The 12603-nt window shown below is 48.0% G+C and overlaps 1 protein-coding gene across 1 annotated transcript in view; it reads right to left on the bottom strand.

Moving 5' to 3' along the window:
• Nucleotides 1-405: 405 nt before the first annotated feature.
• Nucleotides 406-12603, bottom strand: part of LOC134078309 (SH3 and PX domain-containing protein 2A-like) — a 93658-nt gene continuing 81460 nt past the window's right edge. The window contains exons 10-13 of the mRNA XM_062534141.1: nucleotides 11439-11905; nucleotides 10123-10172; nucleotides 9851-9970; nucleotides 406-9301 (exon numbers count right to left, since the gene is read on the bottom strand). Of these exons, the coding sequence (XP_062390125.1) occupies nucleotides 7046-9301; nucleotides 9851-9970; nucleotides 10123-10172; nucleotides 11439-11905 (2893 nt within the window). The 3' untranslated portion in view covers nucleotides 406-7045. The remainder of the gene's footprint in view (nucleotides 9302-9850; nucleotides 9971-10122; nucleotides 10173-11438; nucleotides 11906-12603) is intronic.

Below are 12603 nucleotides of genomic sequence, written 5' to 3'. Positions count from 1 at the left end.
ACACACACACACACACACACACACACACACACACACCCACCTCCTTAGTTGGTTGGCTATCGAGGGGAATAGCTTGTTTCTGCTCTCAACCCACATCACATGCATTCGTCTCTATTTGTGAGGTGTTTCTACTCCCTCTGGTCGAGCTCACTCAATCGGCTGCTCAGCCACTGGAGATATTAACATTCAGACACGCCGCGCCGCACAACGGCTACATGGGACATGAATGAGGACAAATGTCGTCGTTCCTACAGAACGCCATGGGAACGAACGCAAAGTATGACATACGAATTCAGCAATATGTGGAGAATTCATTTTGGATAAAAAATAACCTCCACGTGTGTGTGTGTGTGTGTGTGTGTGTGTGTGTGTGGGGGGGGGGGTTATCAGTAACAAAGACCGAACAACAGAATAATACATTTTATATTTTTTTCTTTAGGGCAATGCAAGATACAATGTAAACATGATACAGAACAAAAATAAAAACAAAAAAATTAAGAAACAAAAAGACCAAGCAAAGAAGAATTTCTTTTTAATCTGATTTTCTATTCTTTTTTTTTTTTTTTTTGAAAATGAGCCAAAAAAGCCAAAACAAAACAAAAAAAAACACCCACCCAAAACACTTATCTCCTGCTTTCAAAAGGCACCACGTGGCTTTGGGAAGAGTGAGGAGGTGGGGGACTCTTATGTCGACTAATCCAATTTTATGCCCCCATCCTCTCTCACAACACAAATAGTTTCAGGGAAGCCTAAGCCCCTTTTCTCCAAAACAAGCCCCAAGTCTTCATTATATTTCCACAACAATTGCCTCCACACTTGATTGACTCCCTTCTTGTTTAATGCCATAATGGCCTTGGATTTTTCTTCTACTGGGGGCACACGCACACGCACACGCACACACACACGCACACGCACACGCACACACACACACACACACACACACACACACACACACACACACACACACACACACACACACACACACTGCAGCCTGTCTGCCTGGCTATGAGTCAGCTACCCTTTGAAAGCAGGGAACATGAAACGGACAAAATGTCGAAAAAAAAGGGGGAAAAAATCAATCATTTCATAATGCATAAATGTGATTCTTCAGAAGTTGATAAGAATCTAGCACCGAGTATTGGTCCTTCTACAGTCATGTTGGGGGACGTGCGCAATGCACGTTGGTGTTATGGAGGACGATGGAGGACGATGGAGGACTGCCACTGCACTGTCCGTCCGCTGGACAATGATTTCGTTTGACAAGCCTGACCATTAGCCAGCCCCGCCCCGCTCTGCTCTGCTTTTAACGTAAACGCTGGAACATGGAACAGGCTACTAGGACATGGTCAAGTTCTCATTGGGTGGGCCCTGACTTGGCATGCGGTTCTAAGACCTCTTTGAGGTCCTCTACCCTCTCTGGCCAGGATCTCTAGGTTGTAGATGTTAAGCAGACAGAAGTCACCAATCAGAGAATAGTTGAATGAAAAAAGGAAGGAATTGAAAGGTCATGAAATCAAGCAGGGGCAAAGAAGTGTGGAACTGCCCAGTAAGGTATGGGTAGCTATAGGCTACAATGTCACTTTTCCTTATCCATGATACTCCAACAGTACACCAGTATGGCAGAAACCTCGACCGCATGTCCGTCAGTTTCACTGATGTAGACACCTTAAAATGACTAGATAAAACTCGCACACAAACGCAAACAAAACGAGCTACCGTGAAATAATAATAATACAAACAAAGTAAAACTAGGCTACGTTAAACCTGCCGAAACTCTCCCTGTGTAACACACCCACTGCAGCCCACCGAGCACACATACGACAAACTTTCTCCAAACGCCCTACTCTAGCAACCACCCAAGGAAACGCCAGACAAAATCAACACCCGTCAAACAGTCAGAACTAGGCTATGAGCAAAAAACAAAGATTAGGCTAGCAATGCTATAACGCTAATGAAAACCATTTAGCTAAAATTAAATAAATATTGTCCTGTGGTGTCCATTGTTTCAAATTAGTCTGCTCTCTATGACAGCATGCAAAAGAAGCACTACATTCTAAAAAGAAAAAAATCAACAAGTTTACTAAGGTGAAAATTTAAGGGATGTGTTACAATGGGATTTCATGGTGCTAAGCCTTTTTAAGCAAAGACTTGTGTCTACAATTTTTTTCAGAGTGCAAACTTTTTCTGCTTTTTCTGAGATCTTTTTGATTTGCCGCACCTGTCTAAAAAAGACTATCATCTAGAACGCAACAGTACATCCCTACTATGGTGCTAAGCCACACACTGACAATTCATTGGCAGGAACTATGGCTGGGAGTGGATACGGTAGGGAAGTAGGCACATAAATGCAATGCACTCACTTCCTGTTTGACTCTAACAGCCCACAGTCCAAGACTGACTATCTGACTCTCGCCTCAGCGATCCTTCCTTCTAAGCCTTACCTCACAACGCAGACACAACCATCTTTATTCCAACATTCTCATCACACCTGCGCCAGACAATTCATAACACACACACACACACACACACACACACACACACACACACACACACACACACAGACACAGACACACACACAGTCATTTAATCCTCATAGGATACATTGCACTTTCTACTCACTCACTCGCACACACACACACACACACACATACACCCCTCTAACTCTCCCCTCTCAAACCATTGTTTCTCATAGGAACGTTCTGTTAAGATTCCTCAACTGACGGACAGCGTCATGGCGACGGTGAGTTTTGCGAACAAGGTACTGTAAGTGAAGCGCGAGCAAGCAACCCAGAAAAAGATCAGCTATCGAGAGAGAAATTGAGATTGAATGGAAGAAGGTTCCACGTCTGAAATGAATGGGATTTCTGTCTGTTACTAGAACTGGCCGCCTAGCAAACGTGGACAAATGCATGTGGCAGTCCATGGAGAGTGAAGTCTTTTTTCTGGTCCATAGCATCAGTTCAGAGCTAATTGCAAAGTCCTCTTACTTCAAAGACCTGAGTTGGGATGTGTGTGTGTATCTGACAGCCATGGTAATGAGGAGACTGTGTGTGTGTGTGGTTAGTAGGAGCCCCATTGAAGGGTGTGTAGGGGGGGGTCATGTGTGTAAGTGGTGTGTGTGTGTGTGTGTGTGTGTGTGTGTGTGTGTGTGTGTGTGTGTGTGTGTGTGTGTGTGTGACACAATGCCAACATGTCTCAGTTTGCCCGTGTGACTGTGAGAGGACTTCCCTGTCAGGCGTCTCTGTGGTTTTCCACGTGTGGCTTAAGGTGATCGATAACTCCAGTCTATCAGAGAGACCCATCACCTTGGCTATGGCTCCCACAATTGCTGGTCATACTCTAGCACGCATAGACTGAGTGCCCGTGTGTGTCTATGTCTTTTTAGAAAGAACATGGAGGGTAGAAGGCTCAGGGTCGATTTAGATCATACTTGAGCATCAAACTTGAATGACTATTTCTCCATCTTATGTTTCTTTTAAACATTTTACTGATTATATTGGTGCTATGAAGGGTATGTTTATATTGGATAATGTCACGCCAATGACACTTGAAATTTACCACTGACTGTAAAAGTTTGAGTTGACAAAGAAAAAAAAAAAGATTATTATTTTCCCCCCGATTCAGGTGAGATGCCTATTTTCTATTGCACATTTCCTCGTTAATACATTTGAATCATGTCAACATACAAAAAGGGATAAAAAGCAGGGAAATAAAAAGATTAAATTACAAATATTTATGCAGACTGAGAGATAAAATAATGGTAAAAAAAAGAGTACAAACAAAACAGACTTAAAGCTCATACACAATTAAATGCGGCTTAAAGGCCTAGCTAGACACAACGGTTCCCTTGTAATTCGCAATACGCTTAAAGCAGTGTAAATTGAATTTAGTTAACAAAGACAAATTATTCCTTTAATAGCGTTGGAGCGGGTCAACACAGGTCCATAATGCCTTCGTCAAAGGAAAAAGTTTGGGGTGTTTGTGAGACGGGGAAGGGGTGATTCATTCAGCCGATTCTAAACGATAAAAGTACCAACAACAAGGACTTGACCGATCATCACTACTGGTGTCAGTGCTAACTGCTAAATTTAGCTCAACAGTAACTGTACGTTTTTGAGTTCCTTTTTTTGTTTAACCCGCACTGACACACCTTTTCGGTATTTCGACTTGACTGATTTAAATTTAGAAATACTCTGATTCATTTGGTAGTGATTGCTAAACCCAATAAAGAGTAACACAAAACAAGAAATTGATATAAAACAGGATCAGGCATTATGTTTGGTTCAATAACAACAGAGGAAGTGTCCATTATTGCAAGAAGTTGCAGCACACAGCCTTAGAAAAAAATAATTTGGAAAAGATGGAAAAAAGGGCCAAATAAAGATACAAAAATGTTTTAGCTGCATTTATATTTGAAAACATTCAATTATCAAAATTGATTTGTTCATTCACTCAAGAGATGTCTCCAATGGTAGTTTCAGTGGAGGGCTGTTCAAGTTTTGCAAAAAGCTTCTCCACCCACTGTTTTTGAGGAGCAAAAAATATATGCTGCAATAAGACGTTCCCATCACTAGGTGGCACCAAATTGTCTCGGAATATGAGACGTTTAAGTGACGACTACTGATGGGGAAAACACCGGCAGGTCTGTGCAGAGGTATAAAAAATCCACAAAAATTAAATAATCCATAAATACAAAAAAAGAGAACAAATTGTGTTCAATAAATAACGTGCTGAGTGAATTTAACTGCATCTTTGTGTTAATGCACTTTTGAAAAAGAAAAATGCATTAACTCACAAAAAATGAACCACTTCTTTCATTATTATTGTTCCTGTGTGATCACACGGCAACTGGAACAAACAACATCTGCTTTGAAAAAAAAGAATATAACTGCAATCTAGCAGGTACTTTTGTTTAATACTATAATACTGTCCAGCAGAGAATGAAAACAAAAAATTAAAAGTTAGTGCTCTATCCAAATGTAGGAGCTCACACTAGCTCATTAGAAAAATATTTCAGCAGTCTTGAACATCAGCCATTTGATAGACTCGATCATTTGGGTTCGATTTTGAGAATGCCATCTCAATAACTGCATGTTTCAGGTGGGAGGAAGGGGGTAGATTGCCATTAAGGCCATGTCTGAATGGTGGCGTTGTCGCATATTACTGCTCTTAAGAAAAAGAAAGAAAAAAACAGGGATTGTTTAGCCAATTAGTTATAACTGTTGTATTTTGTTTCGTTTCTCATCCTTAAGATTGAAACAAAAACAATTTAACAATTAAAAAAAAAAAAAAATGTTTCCCATTGCATAACTTCAACCACAAACTTAATACTGCCCAGCAATATTGTTATGTTGAAATTAACCCTTGCATATTGAGTGCTTTTCTTTGGGTAAGGATATCAAGTGCTTCCAGATAACTCAATTAAATACTTTACTTACTTTTTTCTTATTTTCAGTTCTGAAACCTCGTTTGGGTAGTTTGATGAATACACTGTATTTCCAGTACCCACTAAAATAAATACTAAATCTATACAAATTAGCAAGACACGATGGTACTTCTGTTCGACTCAATCACATTTTGGGTTTTCTGCTATGTAGGCCTACAAACTACTTCCCTGGGATTGACTGGCTAGTATCAATGGTTGTTTCCAGTATAGTTTTTCAATGTATGTCACAGTTAATAACCGTGACAACACTTAACTAAAAGCAGCAAATATATACAGAGTTTTGTTTCGTCTGCAAATCTCTTTTTCAAGAAAAAGAAAAAAAAACAATTATACTACAACCTTTTTTTGTAAACTAACATTTGTTTCAAGACATGGGCAGATGTTTCAAGAAGACTCTCTTTTATCTACCGTTTTGAAGAACAAGACATTTTTCATGTCATTAGATTAGATCACTTTATTTTTGTGTGCATTTACGAATGCATCATGATGATTCAATAAGAGTGTGCAGATCTCTGACTGGGGTTTCGATGTGAATAATGATCGCCAATTTGTTAAGCCTCAACACCACCATCTACTCAGTGCAGCATCACGCGACATAAAAAATGTCCAGACCTGCTCTTGCTGTGGGCTGACAGTTTAGTGTGGATGTCACAAGAAAGCAGAAATACATCTCTAAGGAACACAACATCAACAACAACAAAAAAAAAAACACTCAATGACATACAAAAAAAATAACAATAAACATTTTTTTTTTACTTTTAAAAAAGTACAGGAGATTAAAGTGTTTTCTTTCCTGACTTCCTCTACTCTCATCCGTTGTTACCAAGTAACCATGACACAGGTAGGTTTGTTTTCATTGAGGACTGCGTCAATAAACATTCTACTTCATTGCATTGTGAATGACCTTATAGTATCGCCACTATGCTCCACCGTAGGGAACACTTAACGCATATTGTTTCTGATTTTATTTCCATTTGTCTTTTTTTCATTTGAAAGGTTAAATTGATTTCAAAAATAGATATTTTTTGGTGATTTCCATGCACATAGATCTATGGCACAGTATTTTCGATTTGGTACTGACATTTGATTCACTGGTGAATGGTTGATATCTCTAGACAATCCACTGTCATTCAAAGAAGGCACCCATTTGGCATGAAAAAGCAGGTATTTTGTGCAAGGATATCATCCTGCTTCAATGTAGGATATTATCTTTTTTTAATGTAAACCCCATTTATAAGTATGTTTTACTCCCCACCCCCAATTCCCACGTTCTCCAAACTGAAGACAACGTCTTTCCTGAAGTTTCGCCAGGACGCATCATCCAACATGCCCCGATCCCCCCAAAAAGTTAAGTTCAACCTTGCAGTTGCACTCCACGCGACTCTTTTCAGCGAACTGCCCCGATCATCGATAAATCCGCACGAAATGTGTCTCTCAATCAAGGTAAGAACAAACAACAACAACTACAACAAAAAATCAAATGTGGGTCTATTTTCGATTAAGTTCCGTAAATATACACAATGATCAAGTGTAAGGAAGGGAGGAAGAAAGGGGGTGGGGGGACTAAGATTCTCTGGGGGCGTTGGGCGAGCAGTGTGGTCACTTCTTGCGCTCCAGGTAGTTGGAGGGGACCCAGCCCTTGCGGTTGTGGACGCCGTCCAGCACCTGGCAGTACCACCAGCCGTTGGGGTTCTTCTCCAGCACCTCCAGGCTGCTGCCCTCGGGGAAGCCCATGGTCTCGTCGTCGCCGCGGTACTCGGCGATGGACATGTAGACCTCGCGCAGCGTGTTGTGGATGAGCTGCGACTTCTCGATGGGCTTGGGCCTCACGGTGGACACGGGGATGCCGTTCCGCTGGAGCCCCAAGGTGGCCGAACCGCCAACGCCGCCGCCGCCGCCGCCGCCGATGGTGGCGCTGATGGTGGTGGCGGAGCAGGTTCCGGCGACGGCGGTGGACGCCCGGCTCCTGGTGTCCAGGGTCGCCGAGCCTCCCTGCGCCCGCACGGCGTTGAAGGAGGAGTTCCGCCGCACGCCGATGGTGTTGGAGCGGATGCCGTCCGTGGCGCCCATGGACTCGTTGCGGCGCAGGGAGCCGCCCGTGTTGGCGTGCATGTTGGTGTCCTTCACCGGCTGCGGCGGCGACGCGAACACCGACTGGGGGCGCACGGCCGCCTGCCTCACGCCGTTCCTCAGACGCACCCCGATCCCGGAGTTCCCCCCCGACCCCCCGTTGGACAGCCCTACTCCGCACGGCTGCGGAGCGGCGCCGGTCGCGGTCGAGGTCGAGCGGGTGAAGCCTCCCGGCGGCTTGGACGGTATGGGCGGCGTGTGGCGCTGCCGCTGGTTCAGGTTGTTCAGCGCCTGGACGTGCTGCTCGTTCTTCTCCAGGCTGTTGGACTTGGAGCCGCCGCGGCTGCTCCTCCGGCTTCCGCCGCCGCCGCTGCCGCGGTCGCTCAGGTCCACCAGCGGGCAGTCGTAATCGGGTCCGGTGTCGTTGTTGTTGTTGGCGACGGACTGATGCTGCTGCTGCTGATGCCTGCCGAGGGGCTCCAGGAAGTAGGTGGGCGCCCAGCCCTCGTCGTGGCCCCAGCGCACGTACCACCAGCCGCTCTCCTGCCGCTCCAGCACCTCCACCTCCACGCCGGCGGGGAAGCTGATCTCCGAGTCCTGCGCGCGCTGGTAGGCGTCCGTGGTGCGGAAGAAGAAGCCGGCGTCCGGGTCCGAGTCGCCGCCGCCGCCGCTGCCGCCGCGGCTGCCCTTGGAGTAGATGCTGGACAGGTCGGAGGTGCTGCGCGACGACGACGACGCCGAGTCCTCGGACGACACCACCGAGGCCGTCTCCGAGTCCTCGCCTCCCCCGCCTCGGCCGCCGGGTCGGAGGCTGGCGTGACGCAGCGTGCCCGTGGGGCGCAGCTGGCGCCGCAGGGTGCTGATGTCCATCCGCTCGGGGCTCGGCGGCTCGGCGGCGGACTTGGCGGACAGCAGCGGCTTGGGCCGCACCACGGGCTTGGGTCGGGCCGAGGGGCTCTGGGCCGAGTGCAAGTCATCGTCCGCCGCTCCTCCTCCGCTTCGCCGGGCGCTCATCTGCCGGCGGAAGACGCCGCCGCCGCGGCCCGACTCGTCGGAGGACGACCTGGGGCTGGTCTCCTCGGCGCGGCTCAGGGACTGGCTGCGGCTCAGGTCCGGGGGCACCTTTCTCAGCGGCTTTCCGCCGCTTCCGGGGGACGACGACGGGACGGACACGGAGACCCCCCTTTGGAAGTTCCGCGCCAGAGGGGACGAGGAGGACGACGAGAACGGCCCCTTGGGCGAGTCCGAGTCCAGGCCGCTGGAGTCCCGGGCGGAGGCGAACTCGTCGGACGAGAACGGGCGGAAGCCGTCGTTCTCGTAGATGGACTCCTCGCGGCAGATGTCCTCCAGGGACTCTCCGGCCCTGTAGGGGGAGCTCTTCTGGGACACCGAGGGCGAGTCCTTGCCCAGCGGGGGGGACGAGTACTTCCCGTGTGGAGCCCCGTTCACCCGCGCCTCCGCCGAGCACTCGCCTTTAAGCGAATCCGTGTCCGACTCGAGGTCGAAGCCGACGGCGGGGACGTCGTACTCGGGCTCCTCGTACACGGGCCGGCTGGGCGACTCGGGCGCCTTGGACGAGGACGAGCCACAGAGCGAGGACGTCTCCTCCGCCGAGTCCTGCTTCTTGACCGGCGGCGCCGGGGGAGGGACCTTGGGCCGGGTCAGCGTGCTGGTGCGGCGGCTGAGGTTGGGCTTCTTGCGCTTGTCGATGTACGAGCAGGGAGCCCAGCCTTCGGTCTCGCCGATCTGCACGTACCACCAACCGCCAGAGTTCTTCTCGATCACCTGCGGGACAGGTAAAATAATACAGCTAGTTAGAATGGCGCCATCTTTATCACGTTAAGAGTAATCTAGGTTGATTTCTCATCTTTATTCTGTTCTGTTCCGTTCTGAAAACTAACAGGCCAGGCATATTGATCAGTCAATCTCTTTTCATTTCTTAGTGAAATTAACCAGAAGTTATCTATGACACCAGAGCCATCTGTACTAGCTCAGACCTTACAAATCTGTACTAAACCACAAACCTAAGCAGGCTAATCCTATGTATCATCCTATGTTTATCGGTTTAGATCGATCAGTGAGTGGTTTTTCATTAATTTAACTCATATGGTTGAAGAAAGACTACTTCTACCCTATTGTTTGAACCTTAACGTTACGTTTTTTCATGCATGTACAACAGCATGTGCAGCAACAATGTGCAAAACACCAATCCTTTAAGCCTCAAAAGAAAGTATATCACAAAAAGAACTCAACCAGGCCATAAAACATTCCACTTTCTTTCCAACACCAAGTGATTTTTTTTTGCTTGTTTTTTTTTTTAAAAAAAGCACATACATCAGCCTTTTGTCCTCCACGGAAACTGATGCCGTCCGAGATGCTGGACTGGAACTCGGCGATGGTGTAGTACTCTGCTTCCACAGTAGGGGGCTCTGGCGGCTTAGGCAAGTGCAAGCCCTGCAAACAACCGAGCAAAAAAAAAAAAATAGAGATCTCATCAGCAAAGAATGTGCTGTTTTTGAAAATTCACGGGATGTGAATATGATTTAGAGTGATTCCTACGACACGGTCTACAACCCGGTGACACTGAGAGGAAAGGCATAAATTACCAGGTTTGCATCTCGACGGGGAGGAGGCTTCTGACGTAGGTTTGGAGAACCTGGAATTTGGACACATAAACGTACACCATCAACTGTTTGTTCCCCTTTTCAGGCTGTTTGTCAGAGCAGTTAGGATAATTAAACACGACAATCATGCATGTATACACACAGAGTCAAACCCTTAGTGAGATATGTTTAGTGTACAGCCATATGGTTGCAATAGCACAACCATGCTGGATCGACAGCACAAGCGTTAATGAAAATACATGCCAAAAGGCTGTTCATGATTATTCACAGTTAGGGTAAATTACGTCTTAGTACAAACACACTGACGCCTCAAACAGCTTACCTATTGTGTCAAAGCCTATTTAAAGAGACAACGAGAATAAAACTATAAACACAATTGTACAGCCAACATGGAAACAAAGACACAAACCCTACGTAATGGTTTAAGACAGACTGAGGTACTACTGAGGACTGAGCTACTGTATACCACACACTCACACACACACACAAAAAAAACACTTTTAAAAATCTTAAATTTTTCATGTTAACATGATAATAATCGAATACCATGAAACCTGAACAGTAACTTTTCCACCAGACATACTTTCGTGAGCTAAGTAAATTTGTGAGCATATCACACATATCTTTGTTTGGGTATATCTCATGAATCAAACAGCACAGCCCTATGTAACCCAACACTCCCCCACCATACCCCTCAGTAACCCAACACTCCCCACCCAATACCCCTCAGTAACCCAACACTCCCCCCACCATACCCCTCAGTAACCCAACACTCCCCACCCAATACCCCTCAGTAACCCAACACTCCCCCCACCATACCCCTCAGTAACCCAACACTCCCCACCCAATACCCCTCAGTAACCCAACACTCCCCCCACCATACCCCTCAGTAACCCAACACTCCCCCACCATACCCCTCAGTAACCCAACACTCCCCACCCAATACCCCTCAGTAACCCAACACTCCCCCCACCATACCCCTCAGTAACCCAACACTCCCCCACCATACCCCTCAGTAACCCAACACTCCCCACCCAATACCCCTCAGTAACCCAACACTCCCCCCACCATACCCCTCAGTAACCCAACACTCCCCCCCACCATACCCCTCAGTAACCCAACACTCCCCCACCAAACCCCTCAGTAACCCAACACTCCCCCATCAAACCCCTCAGTAACCCAACAACCCAACACTCCCCCCACCATACCCCTCAATAACCCGACACTCCCCCACCATACCCCTCAGTAACCCATCAACCCAACACTCCCCCCACCGTACCCCTCCGCCTGTGACTCACCGATCTCCACCCTGTGTGGTGCCACGCGTGCGATGGCAGGGGAGCCCGGCTCCACTCTGGGCTTGCTGCTGCTCACGCCGCTGTCCGGCAGGGCCGTCGGGGCGGGCGGCCCGGAGATCCCGGCCCCGCGAGGTCCGTCCGAGGCGCCGCCGCCGCCGCTGCCGCCTGCGGTCCCGGTGCCAGCGCCGGAGGAGGCCTCGCCGCCGGCGCCCACGGGGATGGGCAGGCTGATCTCGCTCTTGGAGATGTGGCGCTCGGGCGTGACGTCTCCGCTGCCGCCGCCGCCGCCGCCTCCGTCCGTCTGGACGTCCTTCTCGCTGACGGACTTCTTGTTGAGCAGGTTGCTGATCTCCATGATGTTCCCGATGATCTCCACGGGCCCCGTCAGGGTCTTCTTCCTCGGCGAGAAGTCCTCCTTCATCTTCTTCAGGTACGAGGCCGGGGCCCAGCCCTCCTTCCCCTGGTACCTGGATCACCGGGGAAACGCAGAGCAGCCACGTAAGGCCGTTAGCACAATCGCTACCGCGCGCATGCCTACGCTAGCTTTACACACACATGCCAATGTTTTTTCCCCCCCCCACTCGTAAGCCAAAGTTCAACATGTCCCCACACAGACAATATCATCTGTGGCTGAATGTTCCTCCCTCCACTCTTCCAAAACCACAAAACCACTGGTCCCAGAGCTGCTGTTTGAATTAAGAAAATACTGTCCTAACTCTGCACATCGGAACTGAACGATGAACGCACCAGCTCTGTAAGAGCTATTAGTACATAGACGATCTACTGGTCTGTGGCGTTTCTGTTGTTGTTGCTGTTGTTGTTGTCGTTGCTGCTTTTGTGTTTGGAGTTTGGACTGGGGGAGGGGAGGGGACTCAGAGGGGGACGTTCCTAACAGTGCAGGCTATTGAGAGCAGGAAGCATGTGACCACTATCAGTACGAGCCCAACACGGCATCAGAGCTCAGCCCAGCTCAGCTCAGCTCACACTGAGAACACAACAAACACACGCAGGCATGTCTCTAATTAAGTCATACTCACACTGAGAGATAGAGAAAGAGAGAGAGAGAGGAAGAGAGAGAGGGAAAGCAGGCAAAAAAGGAGGGAGAGAGAGAAGGAGAGTGAGGGGGAAAGAGGAAGAAGGAGGAGGGGGTATTACATCTGTTTGT

Source organism: Sardina pilchardus, chromosome 1 (genome assembly GCF_963854185.1).
Source record: "Sardina pilchardus chromosome 1, fSarPil1.1, whole genome shotgun sequence".
NCBI lineage: Eukaryota > Metazoa > Chordata > Actinopteri > Clupeiformes > Clupeidae > Sardina > Sardina pilchardus.
Note: the sequence above shows the minus strand (reverse complement) of the source record. Positions and strands in the feature narration are given on the sequence as shown.